General features: G+C 46.6%; 1 protein-coding gene and 1 long non-coding RNA gene across 5 annotated transcripts in view; one reads left to right on the top strand and one right to left on the bottom strand.

Moving 5' to 3' along the window:
* The window catches only part of LOC141083861 (uncharacterized), a 65,630-nt gene extending 61,233 nt beyond the window's left edge, over positions 1-4,397 (top strand). The window contains exons 3-4 of the long non-coding RNA XR_012230846.1: positions 944-1,102; positions 3,105-4,397. This is a non-coding gene — a long non-coding RNA (uncharacterized lncRNA). The remainder of the gene's footprint in view (positions 1-943; positions 1,103-3,104) is intronic.
* A 5,811-nt stretch (positions 4,398-10,208) lies between these two features.
* LOC141083858 (profilin-4-like) overlaps positions 10,209-27,643 on the bottom strand; it is a 68,641-nt gene continuing 51,206 nt past the window's right edge. For all 4 annotated transcript variants that reach the window (XM_073568339.1, XM_073568337.1, XM_073568338.1 and 1 more), the window contains one exon: positions 10,209-10,564. In XM_073568339.1, coding sequence (XP_073424440.1) covers positions 10,536-10,564 — 29 coding nt within the window. In that variant the 3' untranslated portion in view covers positions 10,209-10,535. The remainder of the gene's footprint in view (positions 10,565-27,643) is intronic.

Below are 27,643 nucleotides of genomic sequence, written 5' to 3'. Positions count from 1 at the left end.
TAAGTGATTTATCTCACCTCAGAGCTGGATTCACAGCTACACTGCTCAGCAGTGTTATATGACTTCCATGCTACTGTTGCTTCTGAATATGTACTACATAGAGACAGGAGAAAGAAGACACAGAAAAAACACACAGTATGACAAACGTGCTTAAATACTCTGTTGTAAAATATATGTAACAGTAAGCAGCAAGTGCTAGTAAAAGATGTTAACAAAACCAGGGTATTTTGTTGATATGTTTTTTTGCAAAAAAATGTATGCTAAGCCACTCCACCACGTCACGTCACGTCACGCCACGTCCTATGAATGAAGGAAAGAAGATTTTAACTTAGGGCAACTTATTAACTGAAGGTAACCACTAATAGACGTAAATCGTCTACTATGTGAAATGTATCCTAGCCGTTAGAGGGATTTTCCACTTTAAAAAGAAAAATATTTCAATCATGTAAAATAAAAATATTTGTTAGTACTCTCCCCATGCTCCGGTCCAGCTCCTACTCTCTGCCGCAGCTACGCTCTCACTGTTTTGGCTAGAGCGGGAACATCACGTCAACAGTGCGTATCACTGCTGCAACCAATCAACAAGTTCAGAGTTACTGCTGATGTAGATAGTACAAGCGATCGATTGGCTGCAGCGGTGATGCGCGCTGTCGACGTGATGTCACCACTGCAGACAAAATGTAGAGTCAGGGAAAGTGTCAGAGAGCGGGCACTGGACCGGAGTAGGGTGATACTTGTACCATGCAGATATGACGCAATTATATTTGATGCTATACATTCACTAGCCGCGCTGCCTGGTCTGAATTGTGCCCTATAATATTCCGCCACACACCTTCTAGTCTTTTGTGTTTGTGCATCTTTTGATAAAGGAAAGCACCCGTCATCCCATAGAAAAGAATGCAGTATCCTCTTTCAGTTGGCAAATATTTCTGTACCCAAACAGTGAGAAAGCCCAGACCTCCCACAACTTATTAACGGGAAGACGTGACCTCTGCAAACAAAGCGCGATCGATTCATTGTGCCGAGCTCTCTGGGAGCTGCCGCGCAGAGCTCGTCCTCAGACACCTCTCACTCCGCTGCTGCAGGACGACACGCTCCACAGGTAAGGGATCACCTGCAGTATAATGAGAAAACTGCTGAAATAGCAACTCCCCTAATATCACAAAGAAGTGGGAGAGATCCAATACTAACATGCAGGGTGTTCTGTGACACCGAAACATTTGGCGGAAAGTGATTGCAGATTACAGGCTGCCATAAAACATTAACATCATAGGGAAACAATAATCTGGAATAATATTCTGAATAATTAAGAAAAGCCCCACTACAAACGAAAATCGTAGATAATCCCCAAGATGATGAGAATGTACAGTTTGCAGATTACAGACTGTCCCCAACCTGCGGCTGTCCAGTTGTCCCAAAGCTACTCATCCCAGAACGACTGTCGTCCTCTTGGCTGTGGATTCTCAAGGAAAATCGGTAAAATTTCAACTTGCCCAGTTGACCTCCATGGACAAGGGGTTGTGGGTAGATGCTGCCATTTTTCATGGGATCTACTGACCAGCCATGTTCATGGCCGGTCTAAACCTTAGGGTTAGATGACTGCTTATTAGTGATGATTGAACGTGCTGGGATAAGATGTTCTCCGAGCATGCTCCTGTGCTAACCAAGTGTCTTTGGCGCGTTCGAAAAATATATTTGAGTCCCCGCAGCTGCATGTCTCGCGGCTAACAAACAGGCAATCCCTGCATGTGTTGTGGCTGTCGAACAGCTGCGAGACATTCAGCCGCTGGGACTTGGACATATTTTTCAAGCGCGCCAAAGACACTCTGTTAGCACCCAAGCATGCTGAGATAACATCTTAACAGAGCACACTCGCTCTTCACTAATACTTATAAATTCATCCAATTTCCGTTCTGAAAAAAAAGTGCATTTTGTCATCCTTTTCAAGCTTGTATCTCATCCATATGTATGTGTGTATTAGTGTCTGTTCTCAGATCCTTTTACATGCAAATAATATTCACTTTTTGCCATTTGTTTGTATATTATTTATTTTTTATATATATTTTATTATTTATGTATAATATATATTTTTTTATTTTTATATATATTTTATTATCATTTATTTTTTTTATTCATATATTTTATTATATATATATTATTTATATATGTATTTGTATTTATTGGCAGTTGCCAATAGAAGGGCCCAATTCATCCTTTGTGTTTATGTTTTTACTTAAGTCACTTTTATTTGTTTTGAAAACGCCACATAAATTCTGTGCAAAATAAAGAAAAAAAAGCTCTTTGCTTTTGTCTTTAATCTGTTCTGCGACTTTTTAGCACCAAAAGTTCTATTTTCTGCTACAAATGTTGGAAAGTATCTGGTGCTTACAGACTCACACTGGGGAGGGGGGGCGGCTACAGGAGTAAATTTGTGCCAAAAAGTTTCAGTTGATGGATCATTCAGAAAGACATCTGGAGACCCCAAATTTTGCCCAAAGTGACGAACATAATTAAAACAGGTCAATACATATAGAACAGACAAAGGCGCAAAGTAATAAGAATACATGAAATTAATCCGCAGCAGTTTCTGCTGCGCTGTACAGTACCATTATAATGAATGGAAAACAAAAAACGCTGTGCACATGCTGCGGAATTTTCCACGCAGATTTGCTGCGGTTTCAAAACCGCAGCATGTCTCTTCTTTGTGCGGAATCCGCAGCAGTTTTACACCTACTTCATTGTCCAGGTGTCAAACCGCAGGGGAAAACCGCAGGCCAATCCGCAGGTCTTTTGAAAATTCCACAGCAGAATCCGCAGCGTGTGCACACACCCTTAGGTGCAAATGAAAAACAGGTGATAAACAAAAAAACAGACAAAAAAATGCACTAATGCAATAATGAGTCGGGGCACAAAATCTGGTGCGTGCGGTTATCTGAATGGGATGATTGACTCCAGAATGGTCAGTTTGCAACAAATTAGAAAACTTGATGAAAAAACCTTGTGTGCGAATAAGCCCTTGATGGCTGATAGAAGTTGTAGTAAAGACAGGGAACATGAAATTTTTGTGGTTTTTTTCATTGAACTTTTTTTTATTTTGCTAACAGTGACAGCCAGCATCATTCATGATGGAGCAGCCCATGAAACCCAGACCCAAGTCTGCTCCGGTTATAACCAATGCATACGTCCAGAACAAGAAGGAAGATGAGTGCCTGTGTGTGAGACTGGACAGCCTGCACTACCAGCAGCACGCAAGTCTGATCCGACTCAAGCAAGCAGTGAGCGATGTGGTCAGACAAAGGAAGAACCTCCTCACCCAAAGGGCCATCACACACCAGTCCTCCCTGGATCACGTCATGGATGAAATCCACACGTACAAAAAAGATAAGCACCGTCCAGGTCACACAAAGAGCCATCTCCCTGCAAGCACAGAGCTGTACATGGAGCATGGAATTAGTTCAAAATGGCCGCCTTCTCCATTCTGCTTGCCCAGCGTTGGTCAAATGCCAAGCCGCCAACGAGAAGCCAAATTAAGTGAAGAAGCAAGCGACAGAAGAAGAGAAGGAGCAAGTGACAGAAAAAGAGAAGGAGCAAGTGACAGAAAAAGAGAAGGAGCAAGTGACAGAAGAGAAGAAGCAAGTAACATAAGATTTGCCACTATGGATGATTCAAAAGCAAAGTCTAATGAACATGTGTTAAAACAAGAAAGAAAAGTGACAGTGGCGTCACCAGAGAGAAGGAGACCCCAAACGGGCAGGGAGCTGCTGACATACAAGGAGCTCAGCCAGATTGCTTGTCTAGAGAACATTTCTATGAGGGCGGTCGAAAGGCAGCGGGAGCAGAAAGAGATTAAAAGACGGCAACTCAACCGATCGATGGACAGCGCCCTGCAGGAGAGAGTGCACAGGTTCCTCCGAAAGTTGGAATAGGAGGGTCTGAATAATTCAGACATATTGTATAATATTCCAGAAAGCAAAGAAAACAGAGAGGGGGCCCAAGAAAAATAAAAACTAAAAGGCCCCCGCCTGGTGGTCACACATCCATTCCACACTCAGAGCTTCTCCGTCTTCTCGTTTCCTCACCACAGATATAGGTAATGATATGGTGACCCCCAGACCAGTGGACTCCGAGGGGATAGGCGTCAGATTCATCCAATGGGGTTTCTTTTTGGCCCTTGGACTGAGAGGGCCCCAATTTGCCCATCCATTTATTATTAGGTGCAAAGACCATTCCATGTTTGTTACCAAAGAGACTGAACAATGCCAGTTATAAATGTGCTGGAATCACAGCAAGATACTGATATGATCACTATGTGCGCGAGACATAATACCGCCACCAGGGGGACATCAATGGGCCTCTACTGTAGCCAGTGTGCTGAGGACCCCTGCTGGAGACATGCAGAACGGACAATTGCTTTGCTTCTAGCCCGTACAACCGACACATATCGTAATGTGTATTGCACATTATAACATTAATAATTAATTATACTAGAATTTGTAATTATTCCGATTTATTTTTTCTTCTTCCAATTGAAATATTATTTGTCCCTCTCGTCTTATTATGCCAGTCATCAGGCATCCACCAGAAGGTAAAATCGAGGGGCCCTGCATTGTACGGTATGTTATTAGGGAATAATCACGGAAAATAAAAATTGTGGAAAATCCACCTGCTGGTGACCGAAATGGTCAATCTTGGATCTCTCTGCAGCATTCGACACTGTGGATCATCAGCTCCTCCTCACTATGCTCCATTCCATTGGCCTCAAGGACACGTTCTCTCCTGGTTCTCCTCCTATCTCTCTGACCGCTCCTTTACTGTATCTTTTGCCGGTTCCTCCTCCTCTCACCTTCCCGTTACTGTTGGGGTTCCTCAAGGATCGGTCCTAGGCCCCCTCCTCTTCTCCTTGTACACTGCCCCATTGGTCAAACAATCAGTAGATTTGGTTTCCAGTACCATCTCTATGCTGATGACACCCAATTATACGCTTCTTCTCCTGACATCACGCCAGCCTTTCTAGAAAACACCGGCGATTGTCTAAACGATGTGTCTAACATCATGTCCTCACTATATCTGACAATGAACCTGTCAAAGACTGAACTCCTGGTGTCTCCTCCCGCTACTAATGTACCTATACCCGACATTGCCATTTCTGTGTGTGGTTCCACTACTACTCCCCAGCAACATGCCCGCTGTCTTGGGGTCATACTTGACTCCGAGCTTTCCTTTGCCCCCCACATTCGATCACTGGCTCGCTCTTGCCATTTGCACCTCAAAAACATTTCTAGAATTCGAACTTTTCTTACTTTTGACTCTGCAAAAACTCTTACTGTTTCTCTTATTCATTCTCGTCTCGACAATTGTAACTCTCTTCTAATCGGTCTCCCTCTTACCAAACTCTCCCCTCTCCAATCTGTCTTGAATGCTGCAGCAAGGATCATATTCCTCAACAATCGTTACAACGATGCCTCTACCTTGTGCCAGTCATTACACTGGCTACCCATCCACTCCAGAATCCAGTACAAACTTATTACCCTCACCCACAAAGCCCTCCATGGCTCAGAAACACCCTACATCTCCTCCCTTGTTTCAGTATACCACCCTACCCGCTCCCTCCATTCTGCTGATGACCTGAGGTTAACATCCTCAACAATCAGAACCTCCCACTCCCGTCTCCAAGACTATACACGTGCTGCGCCAATTCTTTGGAATGCACTTCCCAGGTCAATACGATTAGTCCCCAATCCCCACAATTTTAAGCATGCCCTGAAAACGCATTTATTCAGACTGGCCTATCACCTCAACACATTAACCTAATCTATCCCTGGGTGGCACAGCCAAAAGATTTACCATACCCAGGTTCCCTGCATCATGTCCCCACATGCTTTATGCATCCATTATCCCTCTGTGTCTGTACTGATACACACTTAACATTATGGCTGGTCCATACAATCAGGGCAATTGTTACCACCCACCTTTTGTGTCTACCTCTTTCCTCATAGACTGTAAGCTTGCGAGCAGGGCCCTCATTCTTCTTGGTATCTGTTATGATCTATGTGAATATTGTTAGGCTGTAATGTTTATCGTCTGTACAAGTCCCCTCTGAAATGTAAAGTGCTGCGGAATATGTCGGCGGTATAGAAATAAAATTATTATTATTATTATATTATTTTTATTTTGTGAATGCGTTTCGCAATATTACGTGCTTCTTCATTAGGTTTTTTTGTCCGGATGAAGTAATATTTCAAAACGCGTTGACAAAATTAAAAAAACAAAAAACACTTGTGAGGTTCTGGATTTACCATTTCGATTACCAGCAGTTCGGATTTTCCCCAATTTTCCTTTGATTTCTTCAGTCTGAGGACCCGTTAGATCTGCAGCAGTTGGATTTCTATTCCAGAACAATGTTATGTGAACACAACCAGAGCAGATTGGCATATTTTTTTTTAATATTTAATTGATAAGTCCATATTGCGCTGTTTTCTGCTCCTTAGTTTTCTATTAGGGGACAGTGGCGTATTCCCTGACTGTGAATCACACTGAATACTAGCCAGGGAGGAGGGGGATGGAGCTGCAGTTTCAGTCCCTCTTGTGTGTCTGTGACACAGAGGAAGAAGAGCTGAAGATGCCTGACGACGTCACATTTTTGGCGCACTTTTTTACTGAAATTTGGGCGTGTGTAAGAGCTTCAGAGCCCAAGTCAGGACATTAGTCACTACAGGGCTGATCTGCCATGCCATTTTTTTCCTTCCCAGATGCAGCATGTCGATACTTTCAGCGTTTGTCACCAATTAAAATGAATGGGTGAAAAGAGCACAGAAATGAGAGAAAAAACGCAGCCTGGTTTTTGGTGCAGAAAAAAAATGCAAAGACGCAACGTGTAAACACAACCTTACAAGGCAGCTGGAGCTTCCATATTTCTCCTTCTGCGCCCATGTAGAGCAGCACAGAGCCTCCTGATCTCAGTCCACACCCATTCCTCCTGCTTTGGCCCTGTGGACCCCGTGGGGGCCTGAAGGCACTTTGCCACATAATAAGACTGTCATGTCTGCCATGTCTGTTTTGTCTCAAGAACTCCTGGAGCGATGTGCATATCTTGTCTGCTGTCCTGCATGTTCACTAGAGCAGTGTGCACACTCACCTCTTGTCTGAGCTGCAGGATGCCTGCGTTTCTGCTCTGCCTTCTGTGATCTTCTCGTCATGTCTAGGATTCCTGATTATGTGTTCCTGCCTGGATCCTGCACTGTCTGGTTCGGCAATCATCTCGTCATGTCTAGAACGCTGATCATGTGACCTGTCTAGGTTTCAGCACTGATTCTGCAGTCGTCTCGTCATGTCTGGATCTCCGATCATGTGACTGTGCTCTGTTATCCTGTGGATCTGAACCTGGAAGTTCTCCCCTGGTCCTGACCTGGAAGAGGAGGTGCTATGCCCTATATCAGGCCGCCCCTTCCTATGCTCAGGGCCTGAGTATTGTGTGGTGTCCCTGCATGGCTGCTTGGTCTGTGGGGCGCTCCCTCTATTCTGTGCCCTTTCACTCTGCCCTGTCATGCGTCTCTGCACACGCTCGGTGCTCGTACTCCATCTCTTGTCCCGTGCCTTGTCTTATGTTTGTCTGTTGTGCCATGTTTGTCTTTGTCCTGCTTGGACTTGTAGTCCTTCTGATATTCTCTGCCTTGCCTGTTTTCGCTATGCCTTGTTTCGTACCTTGCCTTGCTCTGCCTTGTTCCTACCTATGGTCTCAGTCTTTGCTTGCTCTGCATCGCTCTCTCTATGGTGCTCTGTAGTGCTCCCTGGCACACGCACCATCCCTCCTTTCTTTCCTTTCATGCTCTTTTCCATGTCTAGTCCCAAGGCTCTGCCTTGGCCCGGCTCTGGGCTTCGGCCTACGCTCCGCTGCTAGCTCTGTTCTTGTTCCGTGTTTCTGCCTATGCTTCCGCTCCTGGTTCCGTTCTCTGCTTAAGCCTGCCTTGTTTCTCGTCTTGTCTTCCCTTGCTCTTTCTTCGTATGCTCTTTGCATGCACCTGGCCTTCCTAGCCTCCTGTTTGTGCCTCAGCCGTGCCCGCCCTAGCCGTGCCCGCCTGCTTGTGCCTCAGCCGTGCTCGTCGGTCAGTGACAGCTGTGTCGCCTGCCATGCCTCAGCCGGGTTCGCTGGAGTCTTGCCCGGCTGTCAGTGCCGCAGTCCGATCAGCTAGCCAGTGCCCCAGCCGTGCCCTCTGTGCTCCCTTGCTCTTCACGCTGTTTCCGCACTGTGCCCTGCGTGCTCTCTAAAGCACGCGCAGGCCCTCGCCTGCCCATGGCATACCTCCCCGTGCTTCTGTAAAAGTACGCGCAGGCTTTGCCATGTCCCTGTCGTGCCCTCTTGCACGCACAGGCCCTAACCCTGTCCTGGAACTCTGACCCTGGCGTGCCTCTCTGCACGCGCAGGACTCTGCATGTCCCTGGCGTGCCTCTCTGCACGCGCAGGACTCTGCCTCGCCTGTCCCTGGCGTGCCTCTCTGCACGCGCAGGACTCTGCCTCGCCTGTCCCTGGCGTGCCTCTCTGCACGCGCAGGACTCTGCCTCGCCTGTCCCTGGCGTGCCTCTCTGCACGCGCAGGACTCTGCCTCGCCTGTCCCTGGCGTGCCTCTCTGCACGCGCAGGACTCTGCCTCGCCTGACCCTGGCGTGCCTCTTTGCACTCGCAGGTTTCTGCTTTGTTACCTTGTGCCTTGGCGTGTCTCTACACATGTGCCGTCTTGTCTTGTGAACCCTGGCGTGTCCCCTACACACGCACCTAGCCTTGGACCTCGGCGTGTCCCTACACACGCACCTAGCCTTGGACCTCGGCGTGTCCCTACACACGCACCTAGCCTTGGACCTCGGCGTGTCCCTACACACGCACCTAGCCTTGGACCTCGGCGTGTTCCCTAACACGCACCATGCCTGGATATCTGTCTTGCCTCCTTGCCTGAAACCTGGTTTGCCTGCCGGTTGCCCTGAACCTGCCGATCGCTGCCAGAGATCATGAGCTGGATGACTGCGGCCTGACGTCCGGAGCTGATATCCGCAGCCTGATGCCTTGATGATGTCGATCGTTGCCAGCAGTCCGGAGTCTGATGCCATCGTGCCGATACCTGTACCTAGGCGTGCCACCTGGCACGTACCATGCTATGGACCTTAGCGTGCCCACGCACGCACCTTTCCGTGTCTGCTTTCTTACGTTTTTACACTATGTGATCCTGAGTTATCCTAATGAAGATACCTTGCACCTACGTCTTGTCGTCTTGCTTCCTGTTCGTCCTTGTCTTCAGACACTTGCACATAGTGTTCCCCTGAGCCGGCCGTCTGGTCCCAGCAGTCGCGGTGGCTCCTGACGCTCCCTGTATAGGGGGTGGTTTCTCACAAGGTAAGCTCGCCCTAGGTGGGTGGGTGCCATGACCCAGAGGGTCCACTCAAAAGATGGGCTCAGCAGAAGCTGAGTCCGTCACAAAGACTCTAGCATTATAAATAGGCAGTGGTAAAATATTCCATTGATGGCCAATTAGTCCAGGCACGGATGTGTTTTAGAGTGAGCTTAAAGGGGATGTCCACCTTTAGTGCCATTTTTTTTTTCTTGTGCTTGTAATTGAGACTGAAAATCATTTTGCAATTGGGTTCCATTAAAAATTTTGCGCCACTTACCTCCTCTTTCACTGTGCATTGCTGTTCAATGAGTTAAACGAGAATCCGTCAGTGAGCGCAATCAGATTGGATGACGTGAAGGTTTGTAGCCCTTTCATCTCTTTTTCAGAGCTCCTCTCAGCTGATTTCAGACCACAGTTCACATCAAAGTTGAACGTGAAGGCAAAAAAAAAGCATATAAAAGGTTTAATGAAACCTACCTGCAAAAATGATTTTTAGCTCCACGTACAAATTCCCCAAAAGTGAGCAACCCCTTTAAAAAAAGGATTTTCCACTGCGGACAGTCCAGGATCTTATGACAAAGTTTTAACAATGTATCCCCCTGTATGGACCCCAGGTATCAGCTATCTCTGGGATACCCACGGTACGACATTGCTCAATTTCCCTGTAGCGCCTCCATTGGCAAAATAAAGTATTGCACTGTCCCTATATAAGTCAGGACTGGATACCCCTTTAAATCCATGAACATTTTGGCAAAACCTGATAGATCATAAATAAAATTCCACTACAATCCTCGAATTTAAGCAATTTAGTACCGAAAAGGTCTTAAGGGTTCCATCACAACAGAAGATTTTATTTATTAATTTTTTGGGGGGGGTGGGAAGGAAAGAATAAAACATTCCCAAGGTCAATGAACGAGAGGCGTCACTGGTTAAAGGCTCTGAAACTGGAGAAGGTGACCGGTCTGTGCAGCACCGCATCGGAATTTTGTGAAGGTGGAACATGTGCAAGACGGCTCCATGCATTTTCTGTGAGAGATGGACGACTACAGGGCTCCGTACAGAAGCTTTACTAACTACTGAGCTCAGCATATGAAAAGCCGCAGCTCATGTGATGTCCTTAGTGTCCAGAATGATTCCTTGTGAGCGATGCCTGCAGTTATATTTCCTTCTCATGGAAATAACATCCTGAATGAAAAAAACACAGCAAAAAAAATAATTACCATAAACACACGACTATACTAAGGTAAAAATATACTGTATAAAAAGGCGGAAACAACACGAATGATGTAAATACATAAAATTAAGCATTAATTATTCCCCGACATCCTAACAAAATAGTGACTATAATACTGCCCCCCCGTAACAAAGCTATAACTACTATAATACTGCTCCTATGTACAAGAACATAACTACTATAATACTGCTCCTATGTACAAGAATACAACTACTATAATACTGCCCCCTATGTACAAGAATATAACTACTATAATACTGCCCCTATGTACAAGAATATAACTACTATAATACTGCTCCTATGTACAAGAATATAACTACTATAATACTGCCTCCTAGCTGTGAGGTTGTGTGTTTGTAGCTCTCCTGATGTCTGGAGCAAGCCCAGGGGGAGGCCACCCTGGGCGGGGTAACTCCCCAAGCAAGGCTCAGGCTTCCAGGCCTACACTTGGAAGTAACGCTCAAGTTGTGTCTAAGGCGGATGCAAGTCCCAAAATTGTTTCTGAGGGAAAGAAAGCTCAGAATGGAAGTAGCAGCAGCAAGAAAGATGAAGCTGTGAAAGTGCAAAAAGTAACGGAACAAGGAAAAGCCATGGCTGTGGGTAAGAAAGTTCCAGTTAAGCAGTCGGCCAGCCAAGGCAAGCAGAGTGAAGGACAACTAGGAGAAATCCAAAAGAAATCTACTGGTGAGAAGCTGAATGGAGGAAAGCAGCCTGCAGCTCAGGAGGTGCCATCACCATCTTCAGGTGTGCAGCTGACTCCCAGCAGACAGAGGAGAACCTCACTGGAGAGACAGACGCTCCAGGAGAACCTGCAGCAGAAGCAGGTGGTGGCCAGCATGGCGAGCTCTGGGCGCACAAGGTCGCAGTCAGGTGGCAGCAGTAAAAGTGCTGTGGAGCCTGGAGCCACGAAACCAGCGGTGGTGAAAGTTAAGGAGACGTCTGGTTTCAAGCATCCAGGGACATTGCTGAAAGCAGGATCCCAGGAGGAGACGCCATGTGCACCTGAGCTTCAGGTCGCAGAGGAGATCCCAGGACTGGTCAAGAGGCTCGGTGAGTTACAGCAGCACAAAGACTTGCTGCAGAAACAAATAGAAATGGGCTATAATGTAAAGGCTGCTAATCCTGGTGGGGATCACACCTTTTGTGATCAGACTCTGAACATGCTTGGTATACAGCTGGCAAAAGTGGTGACGGACATGGACTGTGTCCTAGAGAAGATGGGGCCCCTGGCAGAGACTTATAGGAACCAGGAACTGTTTCTGTCACACAAGTAGGACTCTGCAGGTTCCAGCTCAGACACTGTCCCAGGTGAGCCCCAGAAGCCGGTGCGGCCAGTGCTGCAGCCTGCAAGTTTCTGCTTCCAAAAGGGTCAAATACTGCAGCCGCAGCAGCCTGCGGCAGACCCCAAGCAGCAGCATGTTATGCAGATTCCAGCAGGTGTACCACAAGTCTCAGAATGCCCAGCACAGCAGCCTGCAGCAGATTCCAAGCAGCAGCATGGACTGCACTTTCCAGCAGAGGGACTACAAGTCTCAGAATGCCAAGCACAACAGTTGGGCAGTGGACATGTGCTGGTCATTACTGATGGTGCCCAGCAGGGCTCTGATGCTGGGGATAACCGCACTATATCTGGGGGGTCGGGGGCTTGGGGGAGCACAGTATCTTTGGTGGACGCTGCACAGTCTGATAATGACATTGATGCTGATGATAACAATGTGCATGATAATGTCTGTGATTTCCCCCCTTTAATTTCAAGCACACAAGGTGTGGCTGCCCCTCCTGCTGCAGACCTTCACCCCGTCAGTCAACCCAATGTGACCCCGCACGGTCCCCCCAGTAATGCCTGGAGTCGTGGTGCTCCGTCTTTTACCTCTGGTACCAATTATACAGGCCAGGCGTTTAAACGGAGAAACGTCGTGCGTTTCCGGCACAGAGGTGCCAAGGAGGACCTGCCAGACAGGAGGTTTGTCGTCAGGGAGCTCTTGTGCCACCAGATGGGGTTTGTGCCAGTCAGCATCCTGGCAGTGATTAATCTTCCAGACAGGCAGGGCTATGATGTCAGCTTTAAGCTCATGTCTGACCTGGACAGATTCTGGTCTAGTTTCCCCAAGTTTAGAGACACGGAGGGCTGGAGTAAGTTCAGCTTTATTCCTATCTCTAAGCCAGATACTGTCACTGTAAATGTCATCTTCTGGAATGAGTCTGTTCCCCCGCAGGACATTGTGGTGTGGCTCCGGAGGCATTGTGACCTGGTCTCTGACCTCACCAAAAGCAGAGACAGTGATGGTATCTGGACAGGAGGGTGGCGGGTTTTGGTGAAACTGCGCCAATGCGATAACATCACTGCCCATTTACCCAACTCCTTCTTTATTGGGAGGGAGAGGGGTGTGTGTTTCTATCCTGGGCAGCCTCGTAAGTGCTTTAAATGTGGCAAGCCAGGTCACCTGGCAAATACCTGTACTGTGGTGAAGTGCAGCCTGTGTGGGGAGGTTGGCCATCTGGCTGCAGACTGCCAGAACATCAGGTGCAACCTCTGTGGGAAGATCGGTCACCCTCACAGGGACTGTCCAGACGCCTGGCACAATATCTGTAAGGACTTTCCTGACGAGGACTTGGTGGCAGGGGCAGAGATTCTGGAGGAGGCAGCTTTACGGTCAGGGGAAATACTGACCAGACCAGAGGTCCACCAGGGGTCTACTCAGCTAACTCCAGAGCAGCAGGGTTCAGAGAGAGAACAGGGGAGCATGGAGGTTGTACCTCAGGGGCAGCAGTCACAGGAAGGCATTACTTCAGTGCTACCATCTGTGTCTGACGAGTATAGCAATAATCAGAAAAGGAAGAAAAAGGACAAGGCCTCCCGTAAACCTGAGGGGTATGACACTGGCCAAGGAGCCGGGAAGAAATTCCAGAGTTCTGCAGGTGTAATGGTCGTATCTAACAGGTTTGATGTTCTGTCTGAGTCTGACGGCGATTTTGAAGATGACCTTAAAAGAATTGATGCAGAGTGTGATAGGGACGTAGAGGACTGTCCCCCGCCAAAGCGGAAGCCCTTACCTGAGGGCACTCGGGTGGAGTCTGAGATGGAGACCGGTGGTGAACAGAATAACTCCAACCCAGATCTGTGACGCTGTCAACCAGATAATGTCTGAACTCAGATAGGGAAAATCATTAGGAGAAATTAGGAAATGTTAAGATAGAGAAGGATGAGTCACTAGGTAGGAACATGATGAGCCCTGTTTGCAAAGTGTTTTTTTTTTTTTTTTTTCTCTCCTCAAACTAGGAGTATGGACTCTAAGTTAATTTGATATGTATAATCTGGATATGTAATGAATGTATGTACAATCCTAGTGAATTCAGTTTTGTATTATTGGAGGAATGTTATTTGGATTTGTTTGGTTTTTACAATAAAAATTGCCCCTATGTACAGGAATATAACTACTATAATACTGCCCCTTGTGTACAAGAATATAACTACTATAATACTGCTCCTATGTACAAGAATATAACTACTATAATACTGCCCCTATGTACAGGAATATAACTACTATAATACTGCCCCTATGTACAAGAATATAACTACTATAATACTGCTCCTATGTACAAGAATATAACTACTATAATACTGCCTCCTAGCTGTGAGGTTGTGTGTCAGTGGTTCTCCTGATGTCTGGAGCAAGCCCAGGGAGGGGCCACCCTGGGCGGGGAAGCTCCCCTGGCAAGGCCCAGGCTTCCCGGCCTACACTGGGACTAGCCTCCCAGGCTTCTAATGGGAATGTTAATCCCAAAGCCGCTGTGAGTCCAGTGAATGCAGCGAGTCAAAGCTGCAGCAGTTCTATGAAGAAGGAAACAGTTGTGAGTAAAGTTTTGGGAGGAAAACCTTCTCCAGTTCCAGCAAAGAAGCAAGAAGGCAATGTGTCAGTGAGTGATGGAAACCAGCTGAATGTAAAGTCTTGTAGCTCCCCAGTCAGTAAGCAGCTCCTGCCAGGTGCACAGGTGAGATCGGCCCTAGCTGTGCAGACCAGCTCTCCTGCTTCCAGGCAGAGACGGACGTCTTTGGAAAGACAGACAATGCAGGAGAACCTACAGCAGCATGGCAGTATGGCGTGGTCAGGACGCACACGGTCACAGTCAGGTGGCAGCGATAAACCTGCTGCGGAGCCTGCATCCAGCCAAGGGGCCACAAAACCATCCGTGGTGGAACCGCACAAGACTGTCTTCAAAACCCCTGTACCCGTGGTCAAGACTAAACCTGTGGAGCTGGCGCGTGCACCCGAGCTGCAGCTAGCGGATGAGATACCGGGACTTGTCCGAAAACTGGGTGAGTTACAGCAGCAAAAAAAAGCGCTGCAAATGGAGGTAGACTTCATCTATAGTCTAAAGACTACTAATCCTGCCAGTAATGATGCCTATGACCTGAGACTGAACACATTGGGTGTACAGCTGGCGAGTGTTGTGCAGGACACTGAATCTGTGCTGGAGAGCATGGGGCCCCTGGCAGAGACCTACAGGAACCGCGAGCGGTTCACCTCCTATAAGCAGGACTGTGCTGTAGAGGCCAGGACCCCTGATGTTCAGGACGGGACCCCCCAGCAGCGGACACGGCCAGTGTTACAGGCTGCCCGCTTCTGCTTCCAGGAGGGAAAACAGCTGCAGCAGCAGGCAGCTCAGTGTGAACAGGAGCATGCACTTAAGACTGCAGCAGAGGCACCACAGGTCCCAGAATGCCTCACACAGGAGCAGGACAGTGTATGTGAGACTATTTGTGTTGATGAGGCTGAGGCAGCCGAGTGTGAACAGGAGCACACACTGCAGACTCCAGCAGAGGCACCACAGGTCCCAGAATGCCCCACACAGGAGCAGGACAGTATATGTGAGACTATTTGTGTTGATGAGGCAGCCGAGTGTGAACAGGAGCACACACTGCAGACTCCAGCAGAGGCACCACAGGTCCCAGAATGCCCCACACAGGAGCAGGACAGTATTTCTGAGACTGTTTGTGCTGATGAGGCCGAGGCTGAGGCTGAAGCACAGACTGTGGCTGGTGATGCTGTGCCCATGGGGTCGGGGGTTGGAGGGGTTTCACATGCTGTATTGGACATCGCACTGTCTGATGATAATGATGCTGCTCATGATAATGTGCATGATACGTGTGATTATCCCCCTTTGTCATCCAGTCCACAAGGTGTGACAGCCCCCCCTGCTGCAGGCCCTCTCCCTGTCAGTCAGCCCAGTGTGACCCGGCAGGTGCCCCCCAGGAATGCCTGGAGCCACGGCGCCCCATCCTTCACTTCCAGCGCCAGGTATACCGGCCAGACATTCAAACGTATTAATGTGGTGCGGTTTAAATACATAGGTGCCAAGGAGGATCTGCCACAACGCAGGTATGTGGTGAGAGAGCTGCTCTGCGGCCAGATGGGGTTTGTGGCAAATGAGATACTGGCAGTGTCTAATCTTCAGGACAGGCAGGGCTACGAGGTCAGCTTCAAGCTCATGTCTGACCTGGACAGATTCTGGGCCAATTACCCCAAGTTCAGAGATGCTGAGGGCTGGAATAAGTTTGTGTTGGTTCCTATCTCCAGGCCGGACACTGTCACAGTGAATATCACGTTCTGGAATGAGGCCGTTCCTCCACAGGACATCGAGGTGTGGCTCCGGAGACACTGTGACCTCGTCTCTGGACTCACCAAGGTCAGAGATGAGGATGGTATCTGGACAATGGGGTGGCGGGTCTTGGTAAAATTGCGGCAATGTGATAACATCACTGACCACTTACCCAACTCCTTCTTCATTGGGAGGGAGAAGGGAAGGTGTTATTATCCAGGGCAACCCAGAAAGTGCTTCAAATGTGGTGGGAAAGGTCATCTGGCTAACGCCTGTACTGTGGTGAAGTGCAGTCTGTGTGGGGCAATTGGCCATGTCGCTGCAGACTGCCGGGACGTCAGGTGCAACCTCTGTGGTAGGATGGGCCACCCTCACAGGGACTGTCCAGACGCCTGGCACAACATCTGCAGAGTCTTCCCTGATGAGTTGGTGATGGCAGGGGCAGAGGCTCAGGAGGATGAGGATGTGGTGGCAGGGACACATGAGGAGGAGTGTTTTTTTTTTTTTTTTAATCAGATCTTTCTTATTAAACATTCAGGAATCAATACAGAAAGAATATGACATCTTATATAGCTAGTAAAAATTACATTGAGAGCAGATATTATTTAAAGGGTAAAACTCTTCCTGTGTAAGAATAAATAAAAAGACGAAATCTCAAAACACAGATATTTGCATAAAATTGAGCCTATAAACAACATGGCTCCACAAATAAACAAAAATCAAAATTATACATCAGTGCCTCATTTCAGCGGGAAAACCATCCCCGCCAGCCGCGCCACTCCGCATCATATTTCGCCCCCCCCGCATATCAGGTCCAATCCACCCCAGCCCCCTCCCACCGCGCCACTCAAAATCTACTTCGCCACAAAGGGCACTAGACTTTATTTTCACCCCCCAAGCATCCCCTCATCGCAAGCACAACAGCAACTGGTCCAACATCGCATCCCGTACCAGTGCGCCCGAGGGGAGACCCGGTGACTCCATCCATGGCTGCCAAATTTTGTAAAACTTTCTTAATGCATTTCTTTTTAAATAAGCCCCCCTTTCCAATCTGATGACATTATTTAGTTTATTTTTAAGCTCTGACAATGTTGGTGGCATAGGATCCAACCAATGATATGCAAGTATCTTTCTTGCCTGATACAGGATGCGTGCTATTCCCAGGGCCACTGCAGAGTCCGGGTCAACCCCCTCCTCCCACAAATTCAACAAACATAGACGAGGTGACGGTCGTATTGTGATATGGTATACTTGGGCTATGAGTCCCAGGGTCTGCCTCCAGAAATCCCCAATGTGCCCGCACTCCCACATAACATGCATCAAGTGGGCATCATCCTGCCCACACCTAACACATTGTGTATTGGGCCTAAGTCCCATTTTAAATAATAAGCTGGGTGTTTTATATACCCTGTGAATGAGATATATTTGCGACAGCCGCTGGCACTCAGAAACCGCCATTTTAGGGACCTGTTCTAGAATATCGGACCACTGGTCCTCCGTCAGGGGGCCAACGTCCCGTTCCCACTTATTCTTAGCAGCAGTCAGTGGATATGTCTCCAGATGGGCAGGCAATAATCTTTTATATAATTCAGAGATAAGTCCCCTAGAAGACTCAGATGTAAGCAGCATATGTAGTGTTTGATTATGTGTCACTATCACCGGATTTGTCCTTCTCTGTTTTTCCAATGCATGTCTTAGCTGTAAGTACTGATAAAAGAAGACGTGCGGGAGGTGAAATTCTGTTCTCAATTGTTCAAAACTCTTAAGAGTATTATTTTGCAAAATTTGTGACACCAGATAAATCCCTTTTATCTTCCCATCTTCCGAACCCCACCAGCTTTTTGATCTCTTGCAAATCCGGATTTCGCCACAATGGCCACAATTCCGTAGGCCCATTTATCTTCAAAAGAGACTTACCCCTATCCCACACCCTGAAAATCATAGCCAACGTGGGGTATCGTGCCCCATTTATCTGCCGTCTTCCCACCTCCAACCGGCACCCTGGATATTTCCATACCGATCCTTCCCTCACAATATCACCACCATTGTCACACGCCCCGTCTCTACCCCAACCCTTAAGATGTTGCATCTGGGAGGCCATAAAGTATATGAATGGGTTTGGCACCGCCAATCCTCCCTCCTCCTTCCCTCGCTGCAGTATCTCCAAGCGAATCCTAGCCTGTTTTTTCTTCCAAATTAATTCCCGGAATAATGTATTTATTTTTGCAAAAAAGTCCCTACAGATCCAGACCGGATAATTATGTATCAAATATAATAATTGTGGCATCATTACCATTTTGATTAAGTTAGATCTACCAATATTCGACAACGGCAGGCGACACCAAGTATGTACTTTTGCTCTAAATCGCTGCAACAGGGGCTCCAGATTCAGAGCCCGAAAATCCTTCGGGGCAGGACTAACAATTATACCCAGATACTTAAACCTCCGAACTACAGGGACCGGTATCTGCAAATCTGAGAAATCCGCCGGGAGAGGGTCTATCGGCATTAAAGCTGATTTGGACCAATTAATCCGAAGACCAGACCTCAGCCCAAATTCTCGAATGACCTCCATTGCCGGCAAAATCGAGGAATGTACCTTATCTAAATATAGAAGTAAATCATCCGCGTACAATGATATCCTCAACTCCACAGTTCCACATCTGTATCCCATTATTTCTCTGGACTTCCGAATTGCAACTGCCAATGGCTCCACCGCAGTAGCAAATAGCAAGGGTGAGAGCGGGCACCCCTGTCTAGTACCTCTCCCAAGAGGAAAAGACTCAGAGACCCTGCCATTAGCCCCAACCTTCGCCACCGGCGAGCCATATAACAGCCTCACCCAATTTATAAATCTGTGTCCAAAGCCCATTTTCCGAAGTACCGCCCACAAAAAAACCCCACTCCAGACTATCGAACGCCTTAGCGGCGTCTAAGGACAAAATTGCTCTTCCCCCCAACTCCCCAGAACTATGTTGAATCCCCAAGTATAGTTTCCTAAGGTTCATAGATGTGGCTCTGCCTGGGATAAATCCCGTCTGATCCTTCTGTATAACAGATGAGATAACTCGGGACATCCCATTGGCGAGTACCTTGGCCAATAATTTAACATCTGTTGATAATAGGGAAATCGGGCGATATGAATCCGGAACCTCTGGATCCTTTCCGGGCTTTAATATTAAAACTATCAAAGCTTCCCTCATAGATGGCGGGAGGACCCTCTGCCTTTCAGCCTCTTCAAATACCTTAAGTAGCTTAGGTAGCAGTAAGGGTGCATAGGTTTTGTAAAACTCGCCAGGCAGGCCGTCCGTTCCCGGAGCCTTTTCATTTTGCATCTGACCAAGCGCCTCCTCCAACTCCTCCAACAGGATGTCCCGATCCAATGAATCCCTATCGCTATCAGCCAATGCAGGGAGAGAGAGAGCATCCAGGTACTGCTCAATCTCAGTCTCCGTGAGACTGCAATCTGATGTGTATAGTCGCATATAATACCTCTTTATCTCACTCACTATGTCCGCACTGTCTGTCACAAGACCAACCGAGTCCGTTTTTAGCCTATTGATATATGAAGATCCGTCCTGTGCTCTAATGACCGTGGCCAATAAATGTCCTACTCCCTCCCCCTCTATAAAATATTTTTGTTTGAGGAAATAACGTTTATTTGCTGCCGCCGACATGAGGCTTTCCCTGAGCGACCCGTGCCTTCTCCAAAGCTTTTTTAGTTTCCTCTGTCAAGTTGAGTATCACCGCAGCCTCCGCAACAGACACCTCCTGGATCAGACTCTGGGTGTAGCGTCTATTTTGGCTTTTCCGTGTGCATATTTCTCTAATATATAAGCCCCTGACATAGGCTTTCATGGAATCCCAGACTATGTGTGATGATGCAGAGTACTCATTAAGTTGAAAATATTCTAGAATGGCATCATGCAAAGATCCCCCTATAAGCTGGATCCAGAAGGGATTAAGCTTCCAGATAGGTCTAGATAGGGTGAGGGGGTGTCCCCATGAAAGTGTGACATGTAGCGGCGAGTGATCAGATACACTTCTAGGCAGGTAGGCCACCCCTCGTACATATGGGGTCATGAGTGTATTCCCAATGGCCAGGTCTATCCGTGACATAGCGTGGTGGGAGCTAGAGTAGCAGGAAAACTGTCTGGCTGTGGGGTTTCGGACACGCCAAAGATCTACCATACCCAGCTCCACTAACGTTCTAGCAAATGAGGTTGAGGCTGCATCTTCTGATATGTTTCCCGAATGCAACTTATCCAAATAGGGATGCAAATATGTATTAAAATCTCCTATTAGAAGAGTCGGCGCAGGGGGAAAGGAACCCAAAATAGACAAGATTCTTTTTACTGGTTCGACTGAATAGGGCGGGGGGATGTACATGGCAACCAAAATAAATTGTATACCGTATAACGTGCAAAGCAAACATACAAATCTGCCCCCAGGGTCAACCACTGATTTAGTACATGAGAAGGGGATGGACCTGTGCACCAGCACACTGACACCCCGCGCATGGGTCGAGTACGTGGAATGATATTCATGTGAAACCCATCCCTTTCTTATCCAATGAATATTATCTTTCACCATGTGGGTCTCAGACATACACAGGATAGCCGGGAGAAATTTCTGCATATTAGTAAATATAGCACATCTCTTATTTGCATCCCCGAGCCCCCTAACATTCCACGCTACAATATTAAGTGATATCGCCATAAGAGCAGACTAAAAAATGAGAAATCGGAGCATACTCCACTCCCGAGGGAGAGAGGCAATCTCCACCATCCCTCAGCACAATGAATTGGGTGACACGGCTGACGCACATCACATCCCACAGAACAATTAGGGAATACAACAACAAACGAAAAAAACAAAGGAGGGAGAGGGAGCACTGCACACCAGTGCACAGCGCCCCTACCCCCAAACACAAGTGTAACTTGCACATTTCTCTCAAATAGAGAGAATCAGGGCTAGAAAACTCGCCCAGAGTCCATGCAGGGAGAAGGGTCCACAGCTTGTCACTGTAACGAGTGTCCACAGCAATCCGGTCAGCTCCCGCCCTGAATCCGAAATGGAATGAACAGTAGTAATTATACCAGCATAGCGTCCTAGACAAAAAGGAGTAACAACACCTGGTGGCGAAAAAAGGGAGAACTTCAAGTATTCTTCCTCCTCATGGACCTCTCATTAATATCCAGCCAGGACAGCGCCATTCCCGCCGTATCAAAAAAGTGCATTTCTCCATTCACATCAATCCGCAGTCTAGCAGGGTACATCATGGAATATGTCACCTGTAAGTCACGTAGGCGTTTTTTAATCTCAATAAATTGCGCCCTTTTACGCTGCACCTCCAGGGAAAAATCAGGGAAAATGGAGACTTTCCTCCCATTAATAGCAAGTTCCTTAATGTCTCTGGATCTGCGCAGGATAGCATCTCTATCTTTAAAGTGTAGGAGCTTGAGCAAGATGGGACGCGGGGGTGCTCCAGGCGGGGGGGCACGCGTAGGGACCCTGTGTGCTCTCTCAATAGTAAAGAATGGGGACAAAACATCTTTACCAAAGGTGTCCATTAGCCATTTTTCAAAAAAGCCCAGTGAGGCTGGTTTCACATTTGCGTTTTTTAGCGCTGGAAAAAAACGCATACGTGCGCATGCGATTTTTCCCCTATATTTAACATGGGTGCGCATACCTGCGCGCTTGTAAGCGCATGTATGCGATTTTCATGCGCTGCGTTTTTTTGGGGTGTGCGTTGGTATTTTCCAGACGCAGCATGTTGCATTTTTTGGCCCTGGAAAAAAATCGCATGCGCACGTATGCGCACGTTTTGCGCTAAAAATGGCCATTATAGCCTATGGATGCGCATACGTGCGCACTGGCATGCGCAGGTATGCGTTTTTTTAGCGCTGCGTTTTTTGGGTGGTGTCCACTTTTTATCCTAGTTAGAATCTTCTAAAGTCAAAAAAAAAAAGTCTATATAAAGGAGGTGCCTGCCAAAACTCTGCCACTACTACACTGACAGATTGAAGAGCAGACAGTCAACCAAGAACCCATTATATCAGCGAAGAATGTGAGTATATTACATTATATGCCTGTCCTTTTAAATTATGTATGTACTAATGATTTTTATTATTTTTACATGCAGTATGTCTTCAGAATCCGAGTATTCCCCATCGCGGCAGGAATTGGCGCAAGCAGACCGTGAGGTGATTATTTTCGTGCATCTGGTAAGTATATCTGCTGCTTCTCCAAATCTCTTACGTTTTTTTCAACTTTCTTAAGACATCGTCATCATCATCTGCGGACGGGACTAGTGAGGGCGAAGAGCAGGAGCAGCGAAGCCAAGTCCCGGTGGTGATACGGAATGTAAGTATCAAATGATTTGTAATGTTCTTTATTTTTTATCTTCTATTTTTACTCTTTTTTTTGTTTCTTTTTTTGTAACTTTTTATTCAATTTAAATTTGATTATTCTAATGAATGTGTTTTGTCTAGGTTCCACAACGGGATGAAGACGTCTATCTGGATATTGAGCAGCTCATCAGCCTGGTCCAGGAGCGTTCGCCGTTGTGGGACAGCCGTGACCGGCTGTACAAGGACAATGTGGTGACCCGGCGGCTATGGAATGAGGTGGCCGCAGCGTTGATGGATGGCTGGGACAGCGCCACAGCATCCTCCAAAAAGGCGTTTAGTGAGTATTTCCCTGCTCTGTATTGTGCCGCAGTGACTGTTGTCCTTGACGGCACTGTTGGGTTTCGTGCTAGGCGTATTCTAGCAGGAAACCCAACAGTGTCATCGGGGTCTACAGTGACTGCTTTGAGTATTGTATTGCTACATTGTGCCGCAGTGACTGTTGTCCTTGACGGCACTGTTGGGTTTCGTGCTAGGTGTATTCTAGCAGGAAACCCAACAGTGTCATCGGGGTCTACAGTGACTGCTTTGAGTATTGTATTGCTACATTGTGCCGCAGTGACTGTTGTCCTTGATGGCACTGTTGGGTTTCGTGCTAGGTGTATTCTAGCAGGAAACCCAACAGTGTCATCGGGGTCTACAGTGACTGCTTTGAGTATTGTATTGCTACATTGTGCCGCAGTGACTGTTGTCCTTGACGGCACTGTTGAGTTTCGTGCTAGGCGTATTCTAGCAGGAAACCCAACAGTGTCATCGGGGTCTACAGTGACTGCTTTGAGTATTGTATTGCTACATTGTGCCGCAGTGACTGTTGTCCTTGACGGCACTGTTGGGTTTCGTGCTAGGTGTATTCTAGCAGGAAACCCAACAGTGTCATCGGGGTCTACAGTGACTGCTTTGAGTATTGTATTGCTACATTGTGCCGCAGTGACTGTTGTCCTTGACGGCACTGTTGGGTTTCGTGCTAGGCGTATTCTAGCAGGAAACCCAACAGTGTCATCGGGGTCTACAGTGACTGCTTTGAGTATTGTATTGCTACATTGTGCCGCAGTGACTGTTGTCCTTGACGGCACTGTTGGGTTTCGTGCTAGGCGTATTCTAGCAGGAAACCCAACAGTGTCATCGGGGTCTACAGTGACTGCTTTGAGTATTGTATTGCTACATTGTGCCGCAGTGACTGTTGTCCTTGACGGCACTGTTGGGTTTCGTGCTAGGCGTATTCTAGCAGGAAACCCAACAGTGTCATCGGGGTCTACAGTGACTGCTTTGAGTATTGTATTGCTACATTGTGCCGCAGTGACTGTTGTCCTTGACGGCACTGTTGGGTTTCGTGCTAGGTGTATTCTAGCAGGAAACCCAACAGTGTCATCGGGGTCTACAGTGACTGCTTTGAGTATTGTATTGCTACATTGTGCCGCAGTGACTGTTGTCCTTGACGGCACTGTTGGGTTTCGTGCTAGGTGTATTCTAGCAGGAAACCCAACAGTGTCATCGGGGTCTACAGTGACTGCTTTGAGTATTGTATTGCTACATTGTGCCGCAGTGACTGTTGTCCTTGACGGCACTGTTTTTTTTTATCAACAGTGGACAAAGTCCGAACACGTTGGCGTTCGATCAAGGACCGCTTCAACAGTGATGTTCGTGCTGAGGGCCAGGTTCGCAGTGGATCTGCGTCAAGGACCAGAACTAGATACCGTCACCATCACGCGTTGCAGTTCCTAAGACCGGTCCTTGCCACAAGATCGTAAGTATTATACATTTTGGGTTTTTATTTTTATTAATCTGTGTTTTTCTAATCCACAGCTGATGCTTCTTGTAAAGGCATGGTAGTAATGATTTTCCTTTCTTCCACAGCACCTGGAGCAGCACCCTGCAACCTGGCCCTGGAGCGGTCCTTCCTCGGACGTCCTCTGACCCGTCCCAGCCATCCGACAGCCAGGAAGCACCTTGCAGGTCAACCACACACACAGTTGGTGACCAGGAAGCTGGGCCATCAGGTGTTCCCCTGTCCCAGGTCTCATAGAATCATAGAATCATAGAATCGTAGAGTTGGAAGGGACCTCCTGGGCCATCTGGTCCAACCCCCTGCTCAAAGCAGGATTCGCTAAATCATCCCAGTCAGATGTCTGTCCAGCCTCTGTTTGAAGACTTCCATTGAAGGAGAACTCACCACTTCTCGTGGCAGCCTGTTCCACTCATTGATCACTCTAACTGTCAAAAAGTTTTTTCTAATATCTAATCTGTGTCTCCTCCCATTCAGTTTCATCCCATTGCTTCTAGTCTTTCCTTGTGCAAATGAGAATAAAGTTGAGCCTTCTACAATGTGACAGCCCTTTAGATATTTGTAGACAGCAATTAAGTCTCCTCTCAGTCTTCTCTTTTGCAAACTAAACATTCCCAAATCCTGCAACCTTTCCTCATAAGACAGGGTTTGCAGACCGGTCACCATTCTGGTCGCTCTTTTCTGAACTTGCTCCAGTTTGTTGATGTCTTTTTTAAAATGTGGTGCCCAAAACTGGACACAATATTCCAGATGAGGTCTGACCAAAGAGGAGTAGAGGGAAATAATGACTTCACGTGATCTAGACTGTATGCTTCTGTTAATACATCCTAGAACTGCATTTGCCTTTTTTGCTGCTGCATCACACTGTTGACTCATATTCAGTCTGTGATCTATTAGTATACCCAAGTCTTTTTCACATGTGCTGTCACTTAGCCCTATTCCTCCCATTCTATATATGCTTTTTTCATTTTTATTGCCCAGATGTAGTACTTTGCATTTCTCCCTGTTAAAAACCATTCTGTTAGTTACTGCCCACTTCTCCAGTTTATTTAAATCTTTTTGAATCCTCTCTCTCTCTTCTCTAGTATTAGCTATCCCTCCTAGCTTTGTGTCATCAGCAAATTTAATCAGTTTACCCTCAATTCCTTCATCTAAATCGTTGATAAAGATGTTGAACAATACAGGGCCCAGGACAGAGCCCTGTGGTACCCCACTTGAGACATTCTTCCAACTGGATGTGCAGCCATTTACGACCACTCTTTGGGTCCGATCACTAAGCCAGCTATGAATCCACCTAACAGTTGCCTTGTCCATTCCATACTTAGTCATTTTTTCAATAAGGATTGTATGAGAGACTTTGTCAAATGCTTTGCTGAAGTCAAGATATACTATATCTACAGCATTTCCTTGATCCACCCAATCAGTGATACCGTCATAGAAGGAAATTAAGTTAGTCTGACATGACTTATTAGTTACAAACCCATGCTGACTCTGTTTGATCACTTCATTCTTATCCAGGTATTGACTTACATGTTGTTTAATAATTTGTTCAAAGATCTTTCCTGGTATAGAAGTCAGACTCACCGGCCTATAGTTGCCTGGGTCCACCTTCTTCCCCTTTTTGAAGATAGGAACAACATTTGCTCTTCTCCAGTCTTCTGGCACTTCTCCTGTTCTCCAAGAATTTTCAAAGATTATGGAGAGTGGTTCAGAAATTTCTTCTGCTATCTCCTTCAGTACTCTGGGGTGTAATTCATCTGGACCTGGAGACTTGAATTCATTTAGGTTAGCTAAGTGTTTCCTCACTATCTTTCTGTTTATAGATATCCTGGATTCTTCTATTCCCTTAATAGGACAGTGAATAACAGTTGGTGTTACATTTCCTTTCTGAGAGAAAACAGATGCAAAATAGGAATTTAAAAGTTCAGCCTTCTCAACATCCTGTCTTACCATTTCATCATTTTCATCCTGTAAAAATCCTATAGCATCTTTGACTTTTCTTTTACTTTTGACATATCCCCAAAATCCTTTATTATTGCTTTTGACATCTCTTGCAAGCCTCAATTCATTTTCAGCTTTAGATAATCTGATTTGTGCCCTGCAGATTCTGCAGACAGCATTATATTCTTCTTTAGATATGCCTCCCTCTTTCCATTTTATAAACATTTTTTTCTTCCTTTTTAGCATGTGCTTAAGTTCTGTGTTCACCCATCCTGGTTTCCTTAAATGCTTCCTATTCTTCCCTCTTTTCGGAATTGTTAACAACTGTGCTTTGAGAATTTCATTTTTCAAGATTTCCCATCCTTCCTGGACATTTTTGTCTTTAAGGATATCCAGCCATTGGATTCCTCCAATTATCTTTCTGAATCCCTTAAAATCTGCCTTTCTGAAATCTAACCTTGACGTCTGAGTCTTCACAGGTCTTCCGCCTCTAGTTATCCAAAATTCTAAAATAGCATGGTCGCTACCTCCTAGGGTTCCAGCCACTTTTACCTCCTCAACCATTTCCTCCCTGTTTATAAGGATTAGATCCAAGGTAGCAGTTCCCCTTGTTTTCTCCCCTACCTTTTGGAAGATAAAGTTGTCAGCAAGAGAGGATAAGAATTTCCTTGACCTGTTAGTTTTGCCTGAGAGAGATTCCCAACAAATGTCTGGATAGTTGAAATCTCCCATGACAACTATGTCATATTTTTTGGAGAACTTGGCCATTTGATGCATAAAGAGTTCATCCATATCTTCAGCTTGCACAGGCGGCCTGTAGTAAATGCCTACAATGGTGTCCTTTCCATTGTTCTGTCCTTGTATTCTTACCCAAACAGTTTCCACAGAACTCCCAGTCTCTGAAGCTTCAATCTCTGTGCAGATATATGCGTTTCTAACATACAATGCAACACCCCCTCCTCGTTTATCAAGTCTGTTTCTTGCAAATAAGTTGTATCCTTCTAGTCTTGTATTCCAATCATGTGTATCGTCCCACCAAGTTTCAGTGATTCCAATGACATCATATTTCTTTTCCTGTGTTAGTAGTTCCAATTCTCCTTGTTTGTTGCCCATGCTTTGTGCATTAGTATAGAAACATTTTAGTTTGTGATTGGTTTCTCTTTCTCCAATATTTTTATTAATTAGATTCTTTCGTCTTTGTTCTTCCTTTCCACTTCTATTAGCAGAGTTCTCAATAGCATTTGTCAGGTGTATGGCTTTTTCTGGTCTTTTGCTTCCCTTCCCATGTTGTTCTA

The sequence above is a fragment of the Dendrobates tinctorius genome, unplaced genomic scaffold (genome assembly GCF_039654945.1).
Source record: "Dendrobates tinctorius isolate UK_male_01 unplaced genomic scaffold, ASM3965494v1 ptg000021l, whole genome shotgun sequence".
NCBI lineage: Eukaryota > Metazoa > Chordata > Amphibia > Anura > Dendrobatidae > Dendrobates > Dendrobates tinctorius.
Note: the sequence above shows the minus strand (reverse complement) of the source record. Positions and strands in the feature narration are given on the sequence as shown.